The following is a 25,995-nucleotide window of genomic DNA, read 5'->3' on the forward strand; positions in this document are numbered from 1 at the left end:
ACCATACAAAATTCAAGAGAGATCAAAGAGTAAGAAAAGAGGTAACAAAAAAAGGTAGGGGAGGAAATAGGGGGAGGGAGGGAAGGACAATTCTAAAAACTAAAGGGTGGCACAAGAACAGAGAAATGCTGACAATTTCCAGCAAAGTGCAAATGAATGTGACAAGGAGAGGTCAAATGAATATTTTATATGTATGAAGAAGCTAAAATAAAATCTAGTGGCAAAAATGAGAAGGAACTCAGATGAATAAATTCAATGTGGTCTTTCTTGGTGTCATGAGACAGACAAAATTCTGAGTCACTAAGTGGGAAACAATGTGGTTAAAAGCAAGTTTAATACCCTCCCACCTTGCAGGGTCCTAGAGCCTGGCTTCCAGCCTGAGCCTGAATCTCTGTACCCCTCAGCCTAAACTCCATGAGCCTGAGTCAGCTAGCATGGGTCAGCCGCAGGTTTATAACTGCAGTATAGACTAATAAAGATGGGGAAATAGCACTCCAGATAAAACGGTTAGGTAAAATGGCCCTACAGTCAGACTTGGGGCAATCCAATATCCTGGGATCCTGATTTGGAGAGACAAGAGCTTCTATTTAGGCAGCAGATTTAAAACAAACAAAAGGAAGTATTTCTTCACACAACGCACAGTCAACCTGTGGAACTCTTCACCAGGGGATGTTGTGAAGGCCAAGACTATAATAAGGTTCAAAAAAGAACTAGATAAATTTATGGAGGATAGGTCTATTAATGGCTATTAGCCAGGATGGGCAAGGATGGTGTCCCTAGCCTCTATTTGCCAGAAGCTGGGAATGGGCAACAGGGGACGGATCACTTGATGATTATCTGTTTCATTCATTCTCTCTGGGGCACTTGGCATTGGTCACTGTCGAAAGACAGGATATAGGGCTAGATGGACCTTTGGTCTGACCCAGTATGGCCGTTCTTATGTTCATGTTTTGGGTCAGGTAGATGGGTGAAGAGCCTCTCACTCTTAAAAAAAATAAAAACAATAAAGTTAGTTTTCAGAGTAACAGCCGTATTAGTCTGTATTCGCAAAAAGAAAAGGAGTACTTGTGGCACCTTAGAGACTAACCAATTTATTTGAGCATAAGCTTTCGTGAGCTACAGTTCACTTCATCGGATGCATAATAAAGTTAGTGACATTTGCTGTTAATGTTTATTGACTCCTTCCCCTTCCTGTAGGGCCTAACCTTTGAAGATGATACACAGAGCACGTACTCTTAGGATTTTCCAGTCAAGATCAATGCCAATCAATCACATAAGAGATGGGACTAGAATTTTAAAATATATATTATTGCTGCTCTATAGCTGAAAAACTGGATACACTAATGAACAAAATAATCAAAAACTGAGAACAAGGAAAAACAGTTTTACATTGGGTATGTGATGGACATATAATTAGTAAACAGTACATTTGTAAGCACCTAGAGGATAATAGGCTTATAAGGAACAGCTAACATGGATTTGTTGAAAACAAATCATGCCAGATCAACTGAATTTACTTCTTTGTTGGGGTTACTGGCCTAATTTATCGGGGGAAGCAGTACACGTGATCTATCTTGATTTTAGTAAGGCTTCTGACACAGTCTCACATACATTCTCATAAGCAAACTAGGGAAATGTGATCTAGATAAAATTACTATAAAATGGGTGGAAAACAAGTTGAAAGACCGTACTCAAAGAATATTTATCAGCGGTTCACTTTCAAACTAGGGGGAAAGTATCTAGTGGGGTCCCACAGAGGCCTGTCCCAGGTTCCATACTAATCAATAGCTTTATTAATTGTATGGATAATGGATTGGACAGTATACTTAAAAAATGTGTAGATGACACCAAGCTGGGAGGAGATGCTAGCACTTTGGAGGAATGGATAAGAATTCAAAACCACTTTAATGAATTGGCCTAAAAATCACCAAAAGGAAATTGCATAAAGACAAATGCAAACTACATTCACTTATGAAAGAAAAATCAAATCCACAATTACAAAATGGGGAATAACTGGCTACACAGTACTATTGCTGAAAAGGATTTGGAGGTTATAGTGGATCACAAATTGAATGAGAGTCAACAATATGATGCAGTTGTGAAAAAGGCTAATATCATTCTGGGCTGTATTAACAGGAGAGTGGTATGTAAAACACAGGAGGTAATTGCCCCACTCTACTCAGCACTGGTGAGGCCTCAACTGGAGTGCTGTGACAAGTTATGGGAACTGCATTTTAAGAAAAATGTGGACAAACTGGAGAGAGACTCCAAAGGAGAGCAACAGTATTTTCCCTTATTTTAGTGTTTCTTCTTTGTACTTTTAAATAAAATGATATTTTGCTTTAATGCAATTATAATCTGGATTTGATCATTAATGGTGAAATCTGACAATCTAAGGTCCACATCACAGAAATGTCAGAGCACCTTGCAATCTTTAATGTATTTATCCTCACAACACCCTTATGGAGGCAAGGAAGTATAACATTCATATATAAATCATTTGAACTTATCAGTTTTTCAACATTCATAAACACAAGCAGTGACTTGTATTAATGTTCTGGACTAGCACAGTATCCAGCATCCAAGCTCAGAAATCTCTCTCAGACTTTAATACAAAACAATTACTTAAAATCACAAATTACCAGTAATTCCTGCAGATTAGTGTGAATCAGTACAGTAACTATGACCTACAGCAGTGGTGATCCACTGATGGCCGCCCACAGCTCCCAGTGGCCGCAGTTCGCTGTTCCCAGCCAATGAGAGCTGCGGGAAGCAGCAGCCAGGCCTACACCACTTCCCACAGCTCCCATTGGCCAGGAATGGCGAACCACGGACACTGGGAGCTGCAGACGGCCGTGCAAATGTAAACAAACGGTCTGGCGGCCGTCAGCAGATTACCCTGACGGGCCGCAGGTTGCCAACCACTGATCTACAGGGAGTGGCAGCCAATATGCCAATTTAAAGCTCAGGATACAGTTGTGCATCTTACCACAGAAACACATCCCATGAAAATGTGTTTTATAATATTAAAATAGCCAAGATTATGTACAAGTGTGCATCATTGTTATTATACCCACACAGCATCTGCACATTTCATTAACATGCTGTTTTATTCACTCTTCTAAAGGATCTGATCTTAAAAGGTCTTATGCAAATACTTAACATTAAGCAAGTAAATAGTTCTTTTGACTTCAGTGGAGCTACTCATGTTAGTAAAGAAAAAGCATAAGCATTTGCAAGATCAAAGCCATAATAAAGACCAGACCTAAGCAAGACCCCTGAAGTACTCCACTAAACATGCCCCTCATAACTCAGCCCTGGTGTTTTATCACTCTTTGTTTATGGTCTTTCAGCCAGTTCTCAGGCCATGTTTGGTGCTAATCTGAATTCATGCTGAGGGTAAGATTTTGAGAGTCATAACATTTTACTAAAATCCAGATACTATGCATCACACCCCCTTACAGCCACTATATTTCTATCATTCTTTTTTAAAATAATAGTGTTTAGCTTTAATCTTCCTTTCTCAACATTCCTACTATATTATCATCCACTCCTGATGATAGTTTCCCACTATATTATCATCCACTACCTTTGCTAGTTTCCAGTCTTTTAGTATACCAAATTCAAGCTTCTTGTTTAGCTATCTAGGCATTCCTAAGCTACCAACCACTGACAGTCTAATTCAGTTATATGACTAGGGGACAGAGGAAAATTTGTGAAGGACTCTGTCCTATGCTTGCATTGGCAGCAATTACTTATTAAAGTAATAAGGTGCTGTACAAGACAAAAATTGCTTCTGATAAGTGGTTTCAGGTAGGAGCCAATCATGATACGTGAATCATATCTGCATGTTAATGCTGTATACCTATGCATTATATAACAAAGTGTTTGCACAAGGATTCTTAGAATAGGTATTGTCTTAGAGATGATACTGTTATCATGACATAATATGAGTAAGGAGTTAAAGTCCCAAAATTTTCTAATATCTTTCCCTTTCTGTGTTTTGCTGTTTCTTTTTCAAGCAGGCTGCATCTATTCGTGGGGTTGCTTTTCTTTACTGGTGCAGTCTCTTTCCTATGTACAGTAGTAGCTACATCCCACTGATGTCTCTTGTTACAATCTAGAAATGTACTACAAACATGTAAGCTGCTAAGCATCCACAAGTCCTCTTAACTTTAGTAGGAGTTAAACTCTGAACCTCACAGGATCAAGATCTATCTGTCGTCTGGGTATTTTGGTTGGTGCCATCTCCTATCATTCTAATTAGCTTTTTTTGTTTGTTTTATGTTTTTTTAATGCTGAAACAAAGAGAGAGTCATAATATGGCAGCACAGTAACTTTTTGTTTCCAATCTTAAATCTGTTCGTCAACATTTTGGTGTTAAAGTAAGCAGCATATGTTTCTCTGTACATGACCCCTACATAACAAAAATCTGCAATCAAAAATATGTAGGATGTACTTATTACTGTTTACTAAAAGAATTGACATGCACACCTTTTAAAAATATCTGTCCTTTTTTGTCAAGTTACTACTATTTTATTGGTTGGTGCAGGGTTGGTTTTTTCCCCCCTTCTCTCTATTTTAAGATTGGTCAAAATGTTAAGAACAAGTTGTTTTCAAAGATCTAAAAATAAAAGATTATTAATGGACACAGACATTTTGTAAAAAAAAAAAACAAAAAAACCTGCTTTCACTGAATCCTAGTTTAAGAAAATTAAGAGGTGTTTCAGGACCCAAATTGCTGAAATACAATATTGTAGAGCGGAGATTGTTAGAAATATATGATTCTTCCAAATGTGATGTGATGGCTCTAGAAAGCCATGCTTTATTCCTCTTGACCTCTCCCTCAAGATGCTGCACCAAGTTAACAATCCTTTTGGAGCCTCTCAGTAGTATTTTTGAAACAGTGAGCTCACTAGAAAGCAATGTAAGAATGGTCCTTTCTCCAATGGACTGAGCTTTTGCTACACTATGATATCAGCCTAGTAGAGATGACCAGGAGGAAATGATGAAACTAAAAACGCATCCACATCTCCAAGGTCAGGGGTTCTCAAATTAGGGGTCACGAGGTTATTATGTGGTGGGGTCGCGAGCTGTCAGCCTCCACCTGAAACCCCACGTTGCATCCAGCATTTATAATTGTGTTAAATATATATTTAAAATGTTTTTAATTTATAAGGTAGGAGGGTCGCACTCAGAGGCTTGCTATGTGAAAGGGGTCACCAGTACAAAAGTTTGAGAACCACTGCCCTCGGTCATGGAACAATTTTATTTGTGCTCTTCTTGTGGCCAAATGTGTTTGCGCTTTCCAAACACCTACTTTATCATTATTTATATAGTGCTAGAAGTGTGACAGGCACAATAGACAACTGCTTTGTGTTCAAAAATTACTCAGATGTAGTAACAGCAGCAGGTTACTGAACATGGATCAATGTCAAAGTCAAACCTTCCCCTATTATTGATTCCTTGTAGCTGTCCAATAAATAATCACATTAGGATTATTAAAGATAGTTTTATGTGATTACAAACAGAAAGAAACCTATGGACTAATTTAAAAAAAAAAAAACATTTGCAAATGGATGAAATTACATCTACATATTACAGAAGGAATACTTTTTATACACAGGAAAACCATGTTAATAAATAAGCACTTACTGATTCTTACATAAAAAATAAGCTATAACTTAATATTATCATGAACAGAGTCTCTCAGCTCCTAGTCTTATGTCTGCTGCACAGATATTCAAACCATTTCATAGTAAAGACCACATCATAGCACAGAGATGGTCTCAGGGATCACCTCCCGTTCATACACAAACACACAGACCTCTCCTCCTATTCAAAATTACATACCATCACTGTGCCTGTTACAACCGCTTACATGGAAGAGTTATTAGGAAAGTAATTTTTTTTTTAGCTTCTTTCAATACAATCTGTAGAGCCCTGCAAATCCACAGATATCCGCTTCATATCCACAAACCATTTTTGCGAATAGTGGATCAGATGCAGATACAACTGCGCAGGGCTCTACTCACTGGTGGAGCCTGGCCCATGGCGTCCAGCTCGGGCAGCCCAGGGGGCGCAGCGTGCTTGGGGCCGGCAGGCAGCACCCAGTGGCTGGGGCTGTCCAGCACCCGCTAGCTACGCCGCTTCCGGTCCAGCAGCTCAGGCCCCTTGGGCAGTGCCAGCGTCCCCACCATGGCCTGGCCCACCAGCTCCTGGGCAGCAGGGCCCGCCCCTAGCCATGGGGATTGGAGTGGGCAGGGCCCCGGCACCCCACTCCTCCACCCCACTGTGATGCAACACGCACTGCTGCTGCGTGCCATCGCTCACGAGCCTCCGGGAGCAGCACAGGCTGTGACGCCCCAGCCCCCCAGCCCCTCCCCTCTGCGACACCCCTTCTCTTTGAGACCCTGCCCCTGCGCTGCCTCTTACCCCCAGTCTCCACCTTCACGCTGCCTCTTCCCCACAAGACCCCGCTCCCCACTCTCTTCCCGCACCCCATCACTAGCCCTTGTGAGAGGGCTTGCTGCTGCAAGTGCAGATGCAGGTAAAAGATGGCTAGCAGATCGGGGGATGCGGATCCAAATTTTTGTATCCACACAGGGCTCTAATAGTCTAGTAGCTAGAAACAAAGAAAGGAGGCATCATCTGAAAAATCAACTCTACACAAGCTACCAGCTATTGCTCAATAAACCACAGTTGGGAAGTGATGCTTTCATGTCCATGCAGTAGATCTGAACACCCCCATCATCAGGAAGGAGCTGTACCACTTAAAACTCAAATGCTCCTTTCCTAAGGACTTACAGAGTAGTTCGAGATCTTTTCACACACTTGTTTTTCCATCAGCTCGCAGCTTCATTCTCTCAGGTTTGCCACCATGACAGAGGGGTGACCAAGACAAACCTAAGCAGCGCTCCAACCCTTTTCACCTGGTTGCAACACCCAGAGCAGGGAGTCAAGCTGAGCCCCAAGGAAAAGGAGGTGCCACTGTAGAGTGAGTGCAGGGCAGGCTTGTTCTGCAACCTCCCACCCCCAGGACGTTCCTGACCCGACCCCTCCCATGCAGATTAAATGAAACAACACAAAATTCCTGAAAAATAAAATAAAAAAAACTATTAAAAATAAAAAATTTCATGGGGCTCTTAAAATTGCCTCATGAATTGCCCTATTCCTTTCCTATGGTGAATCCATGTTGCCACACTTAAAGGTTTCCCAGTACATATAGCTAACACTCCACTCTATCACAAAAAACACATAGTAATTTGTCATAAAATGCTTGAAAGGCATAGTCATTTATAGTAAATATGGAATTACAAAAAAAATCAGTTGAGTGCCAGCCTGTCAAGTGAATTTGCACTATTCCTCCCTCTTAAACAAATACTTGGTAAGTACAAGTGTTAAATGAACAAACAATACATACCAAATGATAAACCAACTTTTCACTTTAATGAATTAAATTTGGTATACACTATTGTTTGATGAATACTGTAAATAAACGTCTTTTAAAACAGTAGTCTATGGAGTAACTAGTTAGTTAACATTTACAGCATACTGCTTGACTTATTTGTATAAATGATAAAAAAAGGATCCAAGTAAGCAAAAGTTGGGAGAAGATAACATTTTACAATAATGAAAGACATCATTTAAAATAGCTTTCATTTTATTTCAATTAAGCAATAACTCTGATCATTTAGATTTAGGAAAAAAATAGAATTTGTTGCCCTTAAATTTAGTTTCCACTGTTTTAAAAAATGTTCAATTCCATATGAAACAAAAGCTCTGACCTGTAGTAATAACTAAAAAATAACAACACTTTGTACTTGTATAGTACCCTCCATTAGAGGGTCTCAAAGCACTTTACAAACATTAGCGAATTAAGCCTCAAACAATTATCTGAGGAAGGGAAATATTTCTCCCATTTTACAGATGGAGTTATGCAGGCAAAGAAGTTAATTTACTTGCCTAAGGCAAACAGGAAGTCCACAGCAAGCCAGAAACAAGATTCAAGTTTCCTTACTCCCAGCCCAGTACCCCAACAACAAGACAATACTTCTCCCCCAGAGGAAGTAAAGAAAAAAAAAAATCTCAATTGTGGATTGTAAACCACAGACCAAACAAGTAACTGCCTACAGAAGATGGGTTTCCAGTACACAATGACAAGGAGCAGCTATGACCAGTTTGGATACACTCACGTGACCCAAGACACAGGGCAAAAGCAAAGTGAGCACAACAACAGGAGCAACAGAAGAGAAGGAAAAGAAAGCTATCTAAAATCTCTCATTTAATTGTTTCAACATTCTACTGCTCTATCTAGGACATATATAGGCAAACAAGAACACCTGAATATAAGCCATTAATGTATTCGCAATCTGGTGCGTCACCTAAAAGGAATTATGATCTTGTTGTTACTCTCATCTTGGAATAAAACTGTAAGTACAAAGAACAGCCAACAGTTTACATTTATGGGAATTAACTGCAATAAGAGTCAGTGTTGAGGGTCAGCATTTTAATGAAAACCTTCTGTTTTCATTATTGTAAGATGTTATTTTCTCCTCTCTTTCCTCTCCGCATACAGCTGGAAGCACTAACGTATATCAGAAGATTAATCCATAAACTTTCTGCCAAGACAGCACTGGGACTGGGATATGTAATCTCACTAGAGGCAACTGAGGCAAACTGATTGGAATTTCAGCCTTCACTGAACAATTTGTTTCCTAACACACGGAAAAAACTGAACACGTTTGGCCCTCTCACAATTCTTCCTATGAACAAAAACTGTACATCATCATAAACAATCTGTGTGCATGCATTATGAACAAAATATTCTGAAAAAGTTAGAAGTGTTCATATATGAACTTCCCTTCAGTATAGAATTACTGGGATAATCAATGAATGGCTTCACTGAATAGGCTAAGAAGCTGTTCTGCTAACGTCACAGAGAAGGCATTCAACTACTACACAATATGTCCTAACCTAGTATCAGGATTAAACACACAAATGACTCTTTAGGGCAGGCCCTTTTTTCTAAGTTGCTACCTTAATTGAGTGTATCTGTATCTTTAGTCTCCACAGTTAATACCATTTTTTGTTTTTCAAACATTTGTTAGATTGTTTATCCCTCCCCAGAGAATAACTGTATTGTGGGCTGCTGACAATCTCCAAACATAGCAATTAAAAGCTTGGTAATAGATTTGCCCATATCCTTACTTTTTCCCTCCCACATCCGTGATAGTGTAATTTTCACTTTCAAAGAATCATGTCCCAGGCATCATTTTGACAGGACTGCTCTTTGAAGAAATCCTCTGCATCACTGAGATAGGAGGCCTTGTAATCTCAGACAACCTCCTGCTATTCTCACTCAAAAAATCAAACTGGAAGTAGTAGCATTTAGACTCCCTTGAGATAGCCAGCTCTCAGAATTGTGAATAAGGACTCTGGCAAGGAAGGTAGAGACATTTTTTCCCATGTTAAGCATTCCATGGCACTCCAGGATTTGTAACATCCTATGTATGGCTGCATGGACTTCCTTGAAAATCAGCCAGATTTCCAAATCCATATACAAATGAACTCACGAGGCTTCATAAATAAAATCAGGAACAGATGTAATTCTGACAGACATCAAGTGACTACCAGTGTTTCAAACTGGGGTGGGGAGAGGAATCTAACAAGATTCTGAAAGGGATACAGAAAAATATGCACACATTTAGTCAACTGATAGCAGAAAATCCCTTAAACATCTCTGGCAGTATTTTTGCCAACTCAGAACATAAACTGATGAAAAAATCTTGGGGCCAATGACTCATTCTTTCTGGAAACAGTAGCAGAAAGGGTCAGATGATTGTGAACGAGACAATTGCTGGAAAGATACAAACAAATATTATTTCTAACTAAAACAAAATGCTGTTGGAGTAATAATTGGACCTGTGGGATCTTCAGAATGAAATTTTCTTCTGATGTTTTCATCACTGGGCCAGCAGAGGGTATGGCTATGTCTACACTGGCACTTTCGTCGTTAAAACTTTTGTCGCTCAGGGATGTGAAAAACACACCCCTAAACGACAAATGTTTTAACGACAAAAAGCGCCGGTGTGGACAGATCAATCCACACTGAGAGATTAACATTATACCCAAGATCACACTCATTAAAGCACTGAGATATTAAACATCTTACCCAAGATCACAAAGGGAGTCTATGGCAGATGCAGAAAAAGAACTCAGATCTCTGGACTAACAATTCTTCCAGACTATACTTTAGCCACAAGACTATCCTATCACATGCCACTGCTCAGCTCAAAGCAACCTGTATGTCCAACTCAGAGCATCACTAAGGGGCTACTATTTAGCGCTCCTTGGACAGAGAGAGGATGCAAATGGAGGCATCGGAGAACATACTGAAAAATAGCTATAGGAAATCTGAAATTAGATAAAATAGTGTTTTTCACACTATATGTGTGAACATACTACAAATCAATTCACAGCACAATCAAGATTTAAAACTAAAGGAACATTTCCTCAGGCCAGAGGATTTGTTTTAGTTTACAGAACACCTTTCAAAGATTTCTAAATTATTGTTTTAAAATAATCATCAGGGCGGGCAATTCTGACAATTATGAGGGACTAGCTATATGCACACAGAGATATTCTAAACAGAACAATTAGTCTGTGGAAATCATGCTGCATGATATGACTGAGACGAAGAGCTCAGATTAATTCTTTTATGAATCTGACATATGGAAAGTGAGACTATTCAGTTACATTGCATAGTATATAAACTGTAAGAAATACAAACCCTCATTCTTCAGAGCATTAGCTAACCATTAATCAATGAGGTTAGGAAGAAACTTCTTAAGTGTGCAGATTACTCTATGCCTGTTCACTATGGGGATTCTTGCATCTCCTTTTAAGCATCTGGTACTGGTCTCCATCAGAGACAACATGCTGGACTAGACAGAGCTGTCATTAGTGTGAATCGGTATGACAAATTCTTAGTTGCCTGTTTACATCTGTCAGAAAGGTTATAGTTCTGAACCCACTTAATATTAATTGATAAACAAACACTTTCTTTACTGGGAACGCTTGCATGAAGAAAAATTTAGGCTCATAAAAGTCAGATAAGTAAACCTATACTAATTCACAGTAACTGAAAGACCCTTGCTAATTAATGAATTTTGAAAATTAGCAAGTAAGGACCAGATACTGAGAGTTAAAGAGCACCTCAAATTCTTGCTGATTAATGGGAGTTGCAGCTAATCAGCACTACTCAAAGGACCTCAGCCAAAGCCCACTGAAGTCAATGAGAAGATGCCTATTGACTTCAATGGACTTTGGATCAGACTCAAAATCAGGTCAACAGTTAAAAAAAAACAAAACCAAGATAAGGCAGTGCATAACAATATGCTTTGTTCATGTATTTGGTCAACTGTAGTTTATTTTTTAAATAATGAAAATACTTAAAAGTTTATTTCACAATGTTCTGAGCACTTTCCTAATATGGAAGGAGGCATGAATTCCTTCCCAAGGCACTCACAGCAGTATACTAGTAAATATTCTATAACACATTCTGCAAAAATGATGAAGTCTTAGTAACATAAAGGACCTTATTCCAGCTTGCATTCTTAAATATTTGCAAAGAAGGGGAAAATGCCTAGATTTAGTATAGATTAGTAAGGGTCTAATTAATATTTTTCTTCTGTTACTTTTCACACCTAATAAAAAAGGGCCAGTGTTAGACTTTTTTTTGTTAATGAATTTGCAACAAAAACAAAAGCCCTGATCATGCACTGCGTTCCATGTGGGCAGATCGCTATGCCCATGGACTTTATTAGAAACTCCCGTGTCTCTGGAGCTCACTGTGTGATTGGAACTGGAGTGAGTACGTAGAAAGATATTTCATATTTAGCTTAACTGAAAAAACTACAAGAAGAAAATTAAGATACAAAATAAAATAGGTAACTTGTATGCTTTTGTATGTCACAGAGGAGGAGAACTCCATATGCACACAAGCATACTGAAACATTTCAGTATAAAATAAGGTCTAAATATTTTCAGTAGTTTTGACTCATTATGAATAGATTCATTTAACAGATCAGGTTCTACCATTTCCAAACACTTCAGCAAAAACAGCTAATAATGAACTATTACCTCTCTATTTTCTTCTTGGATAATGTACACAGCAGGCATGAAACTTAATGCAAGTTATGCAAGAGGATGAAAGTAAAATTATACCTAACAATGCTGTTTTTAACAATTAAGGCTCCAGATCTGGAAAGACTTAACTTTACATGCTTAACTATGAAATCAGTGTGTAAAGTTAAGCATGTGCTTAAGTCTTTCCAGATATGAAGCCTAAATGTGTAACCGTCTCACAGCTATTGAACTGAGCATGAGGTCACTAGATACACAGTACACAAATTTAATATTTAGTTAAATCCCTGAAAAATATATTTGCTTAAATAAAATAGCAGCATTTTTCATCCTATAATAAAATATAGAAGCTATACTTTGTCACTACATGTTATCTTTCATCAGAGGATCTAAGATTTACAAATATTAATTATCCTATGTGAAGTAGATATTAGTCACATTTTACAGATAGGGAAACTGAAGGACAGAGTAATTCACACAAAGACATAAATAGTGACAGCTGGATAAGTTGGGAACAGAACCCAAGACCTCCCTACTCCCTGTAATCTGGTCTAACCATCAGACAGTGCATGCTCACCAAGATAGAATGATAAATAATATTTTAAACTCTGTTAAGACAGGTGAATTTAGAATATGCTGCAGGGGTGACCGTAGAAACAAATACACTAGTGAGAATAAGGCTATTAAGGGAACAACACTCTTAAAAATGGATCAGAAAGTTGTAACAAGATATGTGAGTGGGGAAATAAAGGGGATGGAGCAATTTTTTATGCAGTGTGAAGAAAAACTGTAGAAGAAAGTAGTTCTACAGATATGTCAGCTTAAACTAACAAACCTTTTAACTATTTTTAGTTCACATTTTAAAGGAATGTTGTCAAGTAAGAAAAATATACACATATATGTAAGCACTAACACACAACAGGGAGCATTCTGTTCAGCCAATACACACATTTTGGGTGTGCTGAGGTACAAAGTCCAGCAGCATATTTCAGCCCACCCAAGACGTGCATATATTATCCGACACACAAACTTTTCATTTTATTTTTTGCACAGGTGTGAATTCAATTTAGTTATTTGTGCTGTTAATCAAATTCTATATATAAATTGCTATTGTTAATAAAATTACAAGAACTTTCACTTATATTTTTTGCTTTAGTTTGTGAAGGCAGTGTAGCAGCACTGTTAGCCTACTGTTAGTAGGCAATGAACCAATATTATTATTATTTATTATTTTATTATCATTGCGCTTAAGAGCCCTAGTCTTGGACCAGGGTGTCCCATTGAGTTAGGTGCTGCACAAGTACAGAACAGAAAGATAATCCATGCGCCAAACAGTTTTCAATCTAAGTACTGATACCTCTCAAACAGGTGTCTTATCTGGAATACAATTCACATGTTACACTATCACATAAACATCCCAAGAAATCCCTTGTATTCCATTTAGCATAACAGACCAACTATCACACTGGGGGATAAAATGAAGCAATACTGACTAAACTTCTTCAAACTATAAAGCTCTAACATTTATTTTTCCAGTAAAGTGTTTTTATCAGAAAAATTGTCTCTTCATTCCACACTCTCTTCTTAAACAAACAGATCAGTCTGCACTGCTTTGAATTGTTATCAAGCAGGACCCGTTATCAGCATGGACGCATGTCCTCTGGAATGGTTGTTGAAGATGAAGGGACAGATGACTCTTTAGCACATCTGGCATGTAATTATCTTGCGACGCCAGCTACAACAGTGCCATGCAAATGCCTGTTCTCACTTTCAGGTAACATTGTAAACAAGAAATGGGCAGCATTATCTCCCATAAATGTAAAACTTGTTTGTCTGAGTGACTGACTGAACAAAAAGTAGGACTGAGTGGACTTGTAGGCTCAAAAGTTTTACATTGTTTTATTTTTGAATGCGGGTGTGTTTTTGTTTTTTTTTACATAATTCTACATTTGTAAGTTCAACTTTCATGATAAAGAGATTGCATTGCAGTACTTGTACAAGGTGAATTGAAAAATACTATTTCTTTTGTTTTTTACAGAACAAATATTTGTAATCAAAAATAAATATAAAGTGAGTACTGTACACTTTGTATTCTGTGTTGTAATTGAAATAAATATATTTGAAAACTTCCAAAAATATTTAAATAAATGGTATTCTATTATTAACAATGCGATTAATTGCACAATTAATTTTTTTAATCGCTTGACAGCCCTAGTATATAGTAATCATCATCATAATACCTAGCTCTACATATGGCAGAAGGCATTTAAAATTGGAGAACTGAGCCCTTCTGGGCAGTAGGATTTTTTCCCTAAAATTTCCCACCATTGCAACCACCACTGTGCCATTTGTGGTACCAATGGTGGGCACACTAGTGTAGAAAATGTACCATATCATGTTGATTCACCCTGAACTGGTTTAGACATCATGGTACTTAAAAACACTGGTGGTTACCTGGAGCCCTATCCACACTAGCAGTTCCTCTACAACTACCATTAGCAGAATTAAACTGCTTGTAGTAATGGTGGAAATTTTTAAAACAAAGATGTAGTGTGGACACATAAGAGATGCTACTGCCTGGTTTGCAGCCATGCATTCTTTGTACAAAAAGTAGTATAGGAAAGTAACAGCCCTATACTCTGTATTATGCTGTAAAACTTTAGGCCATTATTATAGAATTGGCAAAGAGTCCTGTGGCACCTTATAGACGAACAGATGTATTGGAGCATAAGCTTTCGTGGGTGAATACCCACTTCGTCAGATGCATTATAGAACTGTACATAGTGAGATGACACACCTCAAAATTATTTGCTTGTGGGACTCTTCTTTTTTCAAAAACAGTGAACTGTTCTTGGCATGTATAGAAATAGTCCCTCTCTCTTCAATCCCCCGTTTAAGTAACTAAGGTTCTGAACCTGCAAATACAGGAGAGTAGCTTTACGGATGTGAGTTGTCTCCAAATTCTATGGGACTGCTCAGGTGCCTAAATACACGCAGGATCAGACTTTACTTACATTACTCACTAATCTCTCTTCTTCACCACAGCACCTCCTGCTATCTACTGCTAGCCCATCCCCAGCAGCTCAGCATTCTTTGAATCCCCTGACACAGGATACCAGGCACAACTGACTCACACTAAAAGGGACTGAACAAACTGGAAAGTCCTTTTCACCCCGTCCTCGCTCACCAAAAAAATTTGTTTGTTGATATACTGTTGTGGTTCACAAAAGACTACTCTAAAGGCACTTACAGCCATCCCCAATGCCACTTTCCCCCAGCTGCCACTCATTACCATTGCTTAGCCACTGTAGTGATGGGCACTAGAAATTCGGATGCAGCACTCTCCTAGAGTCCCATAAATCGCCACCAAGCACCTATCCACTGCCCAGCACCTATCCTATTCCCAGCCCAATATCCAGCCCCCAACCGTCATGCTATCTCCAATCCCGCTCACTGCCCATCCCCATCCCCATCCCGCTCACTGCCCATCCTCAGCCTCCCCATCCCCATCCCCATCCCGCTCACTGCCCATCCTCAGCCTCCCCATCCCCATCCCGCTCACTGCCCATCCTCAGCCTCCCCATCCCCATCCCGCTCACTGCCCATCCTCAGCCTCCCCATCCCCATCCCCATCCCCCTCACCGCCCATCCTCAGCCTCCCCATCCCCATCCCAATCCCCCTCACCGCCCACCCTCAACCTCCCCATCCCCATCCCCCTCACTGCCCACCCTCAACCTCCCCATCCCCATCCCCCTCACTGCCCATCCCCAACCTCCCCTTCCCATCCCCATCCCCCCCTTCCCAGTCCTCCTCACTGCCCATCCCCAACCTCCCCTTCCCATCCCAATCCTCCTCCCCAGTCTTCCTCAGTGCCCAGCCAAGCCCTCTTCCTCCATTCCCCTCCCCACTGCCCAACCCCATGGCTCCCCACTGCCCTCTCGGCCCACCCGCCCCCTCCCCAGTGCTCCCCGCTGCCCATCCCCAAGCGCCTCGGCCCGGTTGCCAGGGGGCGGGAGGGCCACGGGCCTGTCCCTCCTCTCGGCAGCCTAACAAAAGCCCGCCAGCCCCCGGCCCCGCTCCCCCGGGAGTCCCTCGGCAGACTAGGAGCGGGTGAATCCCAGACACAATGAGGCGCCAGCAGCGACTCACCCACAGCTCCGCGCCCCAGCTCATGGCGGCTCCGCGGGCAGCGCAGGCTGACGAGAACCGGGTCCGGGGTGGCTGCACAGGGCCGGGGTCTCCTGGGCGACCGGGGCAGGACGAGAGGTAGCTGCGGCGAGTCAGGCTGCGGCGTCTCCACGGGCTGGGGACAAGGGGAGGGGGAGCCGCGGAGGAGGCTGGGAGAGGGGCGGGCTCGGCTACGGGGGAGGGGAGAGGCCGCCGCTCCCCAGGGAGGCCCAGGGACAAGGTCGGGGCTACGCTACCTCCTCCCGTAACAGGGCCCGTAGAGGAGCCCTAGCGCAGCCCTCTAGGTCTCACTGTGGGGAGGGGGTCTCAGACGGGGATCGAGGGCTCCTTCCTGGGGACGCGGGGTCTCCCTCTGCCGGGTGGGGGTCTGGCGGTGGAAAGGGGGGCTTCCTCGGGGGCCCTCGCTGGGGAGGGAACGCCCCCCTGGGGAGAGTCTCGCGGGCGGGGCTTTTTACGAGGGGGGTCACTCTTGGGGGGTCTCGCTTTAGGGGCGTCTCTTATTGCGGGGGGAGCAGGTCGGGGTAGAAGGGCTATTTCCCAGCATGGGGGTGTGGGGGAGGGGGAAGACGACTCGCTCTCCCGGGGCTGCGCGCCGCTGTTCCAAGGCTTTCTCTGGCAGCGGACAGCTGGCTGCCTGCCTGCCCCTGCCGGCTCAGGAAACCTCCTGCTGTAAAAGCCCGGAAGAAAGAGCCCCTCCCTTTTTCTCCTGTGCTGGTCCCGACCCAGCCTGGTCCCGACCCAGCCTGTTCCCAGAGAATCCAGACAGGGGGAATCGATTACAACCATTGGTTTCTATTTCTTAAACATGGGGAAGAGAGCAAACTAAATGTGGAATAGCCAAGGCAACATGCAAATAAAGGAAATTAAGTGGGATCCGTACAGAAACTTACTGCTGCTGAGCATTGATCTGCGACTGAGAAATTATTTCTGACTCAGCAAGTAAAAATAATACCTGAGCACATGCGTTATGTAATATTTCTTATGAACAAGGAAGGATGTCATTACAGGTACTCATAAAAATCGTGCTATATAGCACCTGACCAAGATGTTCCCCTTAAAGCTTTGTACCTCGGTATAGGCCACACAGTTCCCCAGAGAATGACTCAGGCAGGAAAACACTCAGCTTCTAAATCAATATTGCCAATGCAGTTGTAGCTGAAAGCATTATTCATCCAACCAGAACTACAGGGAACAATACTAAGGCTTTGATTAGATACACTATTGTGATGCTAAGAGAGACCTGAAAGGAGGAGGAATCTGGTTTTTGACCCCCTTATTTTTATAATTATGCATTAATAGATCCTGAAAAGTCCTTCTTTTAAAGTTTCTTTCTGCTTGTTTTTCACCTTAGAAATGTGAGGTCTTGTTTTACCAATTTTTGTTGGTTGACAAGAATGACTCAGATGCTTCCTTAGCTCTTAATTAAAGGGATATGTTGAAAGGGAACTGATTTTTATTATAAACAACGAGTTGATCACCATATTTGGGGTCGGGAAGGAATTTTCCTCCAGGGCAGATTGGAAGAGGCCCTGGGGGTTTTTCACCTTCCTCTGCAGCATGGGGCACGGGTCACTTGCTGGAGGATTCTCTGCACCTTGAAGTCTTTAAACCATGATTTGAGGACTTCAATAGCTCAGACATAGGTGAGAGGTTTATTGCAGGAGTGGGTGGGTGAGATTCGGTGGCCTGCATTGTGCAGGTCAGACTAGATGATCATAATGGTCCCTTCTGACCTAAATATCTATGAGTCTTGTGGCACCTTAAAGACTAACAAATTTATTAGATGCCACAAGACTCCTCATTGTTTTTGCTGAAACAGACTAACACGGCTACCCCTCTGAAATTTTTATTATGATGGTTTAAAACTTTGTTTTCTGTTAACATCTATTTAACTTAAACATTTGAGAGGAAATGTTTTAAGTTAAAAAGGTGTTAACAAAAGACAGAGTTTTAAACAAATCATAAAAATAAATTCCCTTTCAATGAGGTTTCACTTCCTTGGTATATATTTCTACTCTGGCTAACCTGCTAGCTTTCTAGTCATCCGTAGTGTTTCAGGATAGACAAAATCTGAATTTCTAAGGTTAAAAAAGCAGTTAAGGAGGGGTGCGCAGAAACACTTTTCAGGCCTTTGTTATATGTTATCATGAAGCAAAGAGGGAAAAACTTTTTTTCCATTTGCAAGTCACCTTTTAGGTAATGTGCCTAGTTGTCTTGTTTAAATAGGTTTCATCTTATACAGGGACAAAGTTAAGCTTTAATAAGCCTCTGAATTCCATCAACTTTCTTTTTTCAGTAAAGCAAGGAATTATCAAAATAATAAACAGGTGATCTTGTATGAAACATGTGTCTCTGCACAGCTGCTATGATAAAGATCATGGGCCAAATTCATTCCTAGAGTAACTGTTTAAATCAGTGACTTTACAGCAGGAAATGGATCCAGCTCCTTGTATGTGTGCAGATTTATGTGAGTGTTGTGCCAGATGTTATGTTCCCTGAAAGCAGGACTGGGGCAATAAAATATATTAGTTTAGATGGAATATATGGGTCCAAAGGGTCAAAGATGTTAACATGACTCTCTCACAGTCCAACATTAAAACAGTTTTAAACAAGGTTCAGAGTTTAGTATATAGAGACCTCAGTCTGCTTAGTACCATGGCAAACACACCATTAAAAATCCTTTTAATCTTCTATTAGATACAGAAAAGAAGGAAAAACAGCATTTGAAATGTAAAGTATTAAAGTAAGGCTTTCATTTTAGCAATATCCCTTGCTCCCCTTCCCATTAGTTGGGGAGAGCTTTTATAAGGACAAAAACCCTTGTTTGACAGTTTCTTAGATGGTATCAAAGATGATGATAACTGACCTTCTGGGTAAAAAAGAAGTTCGTAGATATGATCTGGAGCTGTTGTTGCCGCTGTTAAAGTTGTATCCCATTTCATCCCATGTGGTGTTTGTCACCCCTACCTACTCCAGGTGAATCCCAGTGGTACCTCTCTGTGGCCTGGTCAGGTCAGGACATCTTTCAGGATCAGGATGACGAAGGCTGAGGATCGCAGGAGACTATGGGGGTGATGTTGAAACTCACTCTAGTAACCTCCATCCATTCTTCTGTATTTCCCCCTCCAATGTCTCTTTCTTTAAGGACCTAAAAAGGAAGCAATGGATGGAATAGCCCATCCCCTCATTATTTTTTCCACCAATTAGGCCTAATATCCAACACTCCAGTTTTGGTTCGTTAGTTTCCAGACCCACATTTTCTTGTTTACCAGGCATGATCTTAATGCAGTCCTTGAGTTATATCAGTAGGTCTTTTTGTTTGGACTATTTCAGTCCAATTTTCCCATCAACATTTATTATTAGAGGTTATTATGACATCTTATGAACATTCACGAACTTTTTACAGTTGAGCTCACAATTAGGGTAAATTCAAACAGATCCCTATATTTTAGTCTATAGACTAAATTTCACACACAAACTTGTGTAGAACTCAGACTGCTGCCTGTGCTTGGACAGTTAATATTTCATCATTTTAAAGTCCTAAATGCCAAAAACAATTTTATGCAATCTGTACTAACTAATAAGTGCATGACAATACTGCTGTGAATAGAGTAGAAAATGCTCACCAAAACTGCATACACGTTTGATGTCCTCAAACACTATTAACTCATTCTTAAAAAAATCAAATAATTCAAGATAAATTTGCTTTCACATCTAGGAACATAAATTATCTTTATTAAACTGTATTGATTTACCTTTTTGTTTAGATACAAGGACATGAGAAATATCAACCTTAAAATTTTTATAGTTTTGCACTTATTAAAAAAAATCCTTCAGAAGACAGATAAGTTAATCTATTTCTATGTAAATGCTGGAAATTTTGGTTCAGATCCTGAGTAGGTCAAAATTAGAATAACGTGTTCACTTGTATACATTTTTTACCACATAACTCCTCTTTCAAATTAAGGTCAATATTGTAACTTGTCCCCGTTGTAAGAAATCTTACAGTCAAAGGTAAAAAGGAATGGATAAACTATTACGTCAGGAGCAACATTATCAAAACTGATTAGTGACTCTGGGTGCCTTAATTTTGTGTGCTCGGCTTGAGACAACTTGAGGCCCACAATTTTGAAAAATACGAGCTCTGTGATTTTATATATATGAAAGTTACGTCCAGGGGAGGTTTCATCTGAATACTTGCAATAATGTTGGTTGGTTGGTTAAGAGTTGCACATATTTTAAAGTGCTGAACTTTTATTTTTTTTAATGGAACTCATGCATAAGAACTAATTAAATATTCCCATTTCAACCTGATATATTTTACAAAAATTCCCCAAAATGTCAGGGGCTTTTCTATTCATATTAATATAACCAGATTTACTGTTATACTGGTGATCTAGTAGTGCTTGGAGCTTTCAATGACAGAATGTATCATAGCTGCAGTCATCAGACACTGAGCTCCTCAGTAGGAAACACTGCTTTCAAGTTGATATTTTCCATTCTGTAGAACCATTTGGATCTCACACTACTACCATCATGCATTTATTAGTTAGTACAGATTGCATACAGTTGTTTTTGGCATGTAGGACTTTAAAATTATGAAATAGGGGGTAAAATTGTATACATAGGTGAGATCCTCATCCTTGCTCTGGTTCCCTTCATATCAGGTAGATGGGCCAGAGTGGCATAAAGCCCCAATGCTGGCTGTTGGAGGATTCCCCCACTGCAGGCAGGCATCACTCCTGCAATCCAGGTACATAAGACAGCCATAAGGCTGTTTTTCAAGGACCCCCTCACAAGCCTTGGTATAGGGGATATACTAAGGATTGATGGGGAAGGAGCCACAGCATTCAGTGTTACAGAGATTCCAGGCAATGCTGCAACCCATAGTGTATAATTTAAACAGCCCCTCTGGCCTGTATAACTTAATGACAGAGACTGTTCCACACCCCAAAGCAGCCCAGGATCAGGAGGGTACAAAGGTGTCTTAAAGCCATCCAAGCCCCTCTCCCTTGGACTGCAAGTTCTGTTCTGTGCCTCTTAGAGGTGCAATCAGTTCTGCAACTAAATTGTATAAACAATTATGGGGAGATTGGATAATCATTAAATAGTCTATGAAGAATTGGAGGAAAGGTGGAGCTCTTCCAGAACTGAGAGACAAAAGCTACTTCTGTGTGTAATTCTTGTATTACATTATTACAGCATTACAACAAAGCAAAACAAATCTAAGATTTTAACAATGCACGCATTATAGAATTAAAAGCTTTATATAAATACCCCAAATAATATAAAGGGCCTACATTTATACAGCTCTTTCCATATTGTGGGATTCTGCAACACTTTTACATCTTTGTGTGTTTGTACACACATGAATGAATGACCAAGAGAGGTTCATGCTGCAAAATTCAAATCCAAAACCCGCATCCTTTAAACACTTAAGTCATGCTTAAATCTAAGCATGTGCTTATTTGTTTTCAGGATTGGGTCCCAAATTTCTATTAGTTTTTGAACATTCCAAATCTTGTATATATTCCAGATATAGAGATTAGATTTATATCCATCTCTAAGATGTTTAGATGCCCAAGTACATTTCACTCTTCCTTGAACCATTGACATTCAGCCACCTTTTCAGTAGAGAACAGCAGCTGTTTCAGCAGCACACAGCATCACTACAAAAACAGTTTGACTGTATCCAATTGAAATTACAAGGAAGTTTTAGATAGGCAGAAAGTAATTACCCAAACTGAAATTTGAAAAGGACAAACCACCCAAGACCACAAGTGATCAAGACTCTAATTTTAACTCTAATTAAAAAACAAAAAACAAATCCAGCACTACCAACCAATATCAGGCAGAGGCAATAACTCAATACTGACTTAGAGGGAAGTGTGATATGAATCAGCCCCTCTTCCAGCATGATCCTATATTTTCCTTGGAGGACTCCTATCCATATACTGAGCCAGGCTCAAATCTGCTTAGCTTAAAAAAATCAGCACCTGAGGACATAGCTGTAAAAGGAGGGAAACAATCCAGTACATCTGTGCTGAATATTGTTAGAAATATGTCTGCCATTAATAAATCATTTAATTTCTGGAATTCCTGCTGACGGAGGCAATTGGTCTCCAGTTTTCTATACTAATTGGCTCTTTCCCAAGGAGTTATTAAATCACATTGTAATGTACTGCAGCAATATATCTCTCTAAATATATTTTAAGACAAGAATCTTTTTTTTAATACCAACCAGATTTTTTTAAAAAATTCTCTGCTTAGTCTGGCTGACATGGGGGGAAGTAAATTATAAATGTATGTAAGTAATTTGTATACCTGGCAAAGGCTCCAGGAGACACTCCTCAAATCATATCATTCTGGTACCCACGCAACCATCATTTGCCTTTAATAGAAGCTGGTGACAGTTTGCATTTACCTTTGGTTATTTGTTACAATATGGAAATAGATAATTTTTCTCCCATGGTTGACTAATATAGGTTTTAAAGAAACTTCTTATTTCATTTTTTAGACTGAATTCCACTTATTAAAATAATTATCATGTCTCACTGATTCTGTCCACTTCAGCAGTTGCTGCTCAGTTTACAGCAGTACCTAAGGAAATTAAGTTGACAGAACAGCGATTTGTGTGATTAATTTGGACTAGCAGAGAAACCCCTTTGGCACTCTCTAAAGAGACACTTTCTAAAGACAGAAGACGCTTGCCTTTTCATAGTCTCAGATTTTGCATTTGGGGCTGCCAAAAATGGATGATTAAATCCTGGCTTGATTTGCCCAATTAATTACAACAGAAAAGCAAGATTGCTGTTTATGCCCTTCTAGAACTGGAATTTGTATCTTTCTATAATCAGAGATCATTTTCTTCTTCCATTATATCCCGTCTCTCTTGCTGGATTCCGTTATGGATCCAGTGGATCAAACATATACTCTCCAGGTACTGCCTTCTGTGTATGAGATGCCATTTACCCCCATTTGTGGCAACCTTTAGTTTCTCTACTGTGTGAAATTGGGATTTTCACTCCTTGCAGACAACTAGGAAATTTCATCCCATTCATGGATATTTAAAACATTGGGTTTTTCTTCTTTATGATGTACAGAGACAGCATAAAAGGGTTTTTTCCTTGCTTTATTTTTAAATTACCCTTTTAAATGATAATTTGTGGGTGCTTCCTGTTGACAAAGTATAAAAGTCTCCTGAGCTAAATTAACATGACGGCTGGTGGCTGGGTGTTTATAAACCCTGGGTGTAGTTATTACTGAGTTAGCAGGGAATTCCCTCAAGCTGTTATTTTCCTGCAATGTGCTTTTCAACTCTTCACACCTGCATTCTCTGCATGAATACTATAAATCCCTCTGCTTTGACTGGCATAGCCTTTCCCACAACCACCATGGCCTGGCCACCTCCACTCTGAAATCCTCCTCTCCGTGCTACTCCCCTTAACTCCAGAGAACAGACGTACACCTCTTGAGAAATATGCCCTGAAGAGTAATTCATTTAAAAATAAAATTGTATTTAATATTTGGAGTTGGGTGACAGCAGGCGGCCAGAAGTTTTAATGATCCTGTTTGCTGTGAGCATATGGATGAAGAGCACCAATGCCAATCAGCCAATCAAAGCAGAGCAGAGCAGTGCAGTGATTATCCAAATCCCTCTGCTTTCACTGGCTAATAGCTTTCAACCAGAATATAGGGATTTGCATACTGTTTGGATATAGAGAAATGTCTACACTGTAATGATGCAAATTCCAACTGCTGAGTCAAAGCACAGGGGAATGTATAACTGAAGCATGTGCAGCAATGAATCAGTAACTGTACAGCATCCCTGTGTTCTGACAGGCTAAAAAAATTCCCTTTCAGTTTAATCTGACATTTACTGCAATAAATTTAGTAACACAAAACAAACATCTACACTATCAAAGGACATATATTTATATGAAAGTATTTTGGCCCATTCACTAGAGGTCCAACTGAAATATGATAAAATACAAGACAGTACAATGGAAAGGTATCCAGTAATACCAGAGAAAGATACTTCCCTTCTAAAAAGTAAAACCCTTCCAGTTATTGTTCTCTAGCAGAATCACAAGTCCAGAAGCAGCTTTATTTAAATGTTATGAAAATAAACTATGCTGTAGATTATCTATACATTTAAATTAACAAATTCAGTTAACTAATAGATTGAAACTGTTAATGCTGTAAAAAATGTACAGAGCTTTGTAATTGTTTTAACAATGAGCTCTACAGAACTCCTGATGGCGATTATACTACTATATAATTGCACACAATTGATGTTTAAAAACCCTCTGATCAATGTTTTAATTACTCAAGTGACAAGTATCCTAGCTCAGTGGTTAATCTATACAGTGGAACTTTTTAAATAAATTTGTATTTAATTAACATGCTAACTAAACTTCAAAGAGTAACAGGCGGTTCAAGCAGAGATTTTTGCATAATGCATTTCTGAAGTTAGGAGGCAATTAATTATTGTATTGGACTTGACAGCCACCTACTGGCAAATAATGGAATATAAAGGCCTATTGTATTAACACCAAAACAAACAATGACAAAAGAAAAATAATTTCTTGGTATAATTTAAGAACAATGGGCCTGACTGTGATCTCATTACTCTAGTGTAAATCAGGTGTAATGTGTAAAAATGGTGGGACCTGAGAAAGGCCCAATCCCTTTTGGTCACTGGGATTGAGCCTCCAAACCCCTACACCGTTGCAGATCCTGTGACTTCTCTTCTTTCCCACAATACCCAAAGGAACTCAATACATAGCCAGAAGTTTTCCTCTCCAGACCCCATTCTAGCATCAAAGAAAGCAGAAACTGACAGTTGGAAAAGTGTACTCGATGGAAACTTTCTTTGAGGTATTTTGTAGGAAATCCACGTACTCCGCATTACAACTGAGACACAACTAATTTCTCTGTCTTTTGCTGTTATCCCATCAACAGGATAATAGGACTCAGTAAATAAACCAACAATAGAAACTGAAATAGTGTATAGTAAAGACATACTGTGTACACGGAACTTGTGTATCTCAGTGATCAAAACAATGATCTCATCTAAAGGGATATGCATGTAGCCCTGTCTCTTTGTTAAATCTTGATAAGGAAGCTACTTTGTTATTAGAAATTTTTAAATAATTCCATATAAATAATAGCATAAAAACACAAATAAAATTTGAAGAAAGGATTACAATGGGTTTTTTTTAGGGCTTTGAATTAATACAGAGTAACTCCTGACAAACTCATTATCTAGAGTGGCAGATTAAAATTAAACGAGGGCCGGATAAACCCAACTTTTTGATCTCTCAAACAAATATTGTCCCCTCCCTTCTTCCCTTGTAATTATTCTTCCTCTTGGCTCTTTGCTTCTCAGTAGGGTACTTTCTCTTTCACACATTTCCTCAGGAAGACTGTTCCTCCTCCCCCCCCCCCCATTTTGTAGTTGCTCTGAAAGAATTTCATTTTCTCACTGACTCACTGCTACCTTGGGATTGCTCATTTGCCTTGGCCCAGACCCCCAAAACCTAAGGATTTTGGAAAATGAGGCTCACAAAAGCTTATGTTCAAATAAATTGGTTAGTCTCTAAGGTGCCACAAGTACTCCTTTTCTTTTTGCAGATACAGACTAACATGGCTGCTAC

General features: G+C 39.9%; 1 protein-coding gene across 5 annotated transcripts in view; it reads right to left on the reverse strand.

The window, feature by feature from the left end:
* The window catches only part of FNBP1L (formin binding protein 1 like), a 101,236-nt gene extending 84,757 nt beyond the window's left edge, over positions 1 to 16,479 (reverse strand). For 3 of the 5 annotated variants that reach the window (XM_074961308.1, XM_074961307.1, XM_074961306.1), the window contains exon 1: positions 16,298 to 16,479. In XM_074961308.1, coding sequence (XP_074817409.1) covers positions 16,298 to 16,321 — 24 coding nt within the window. In that variant the 5' untranslated portion in view covers positions 16,322 to 16,479. The remainder of the gene's footprint in view (positions 1 to 16,297) is intronic. The other 2 variants (XM_074961310.1, XM_074961311.1) reach the window with 1 other exon arrangement.
* Between the last annotated feature and the right edge of the window lie 9,516 nt (positions 16,480 to 25,995).

The sequence above is a fragment of the Natator depressus genome, chromosome 8, assembly GCF_965152275.1.
Source record: "Natator depressus isolate rNatDep1 chromosome 8, rNatDep2.hap1, whole genome shotgun sequence".
In the NCBI taxonomy this organism is placed as follows: Eukaryota; Metazoa; Chordata; order Testudines; family Cheloniidae; genus Natator; species Natator depressus.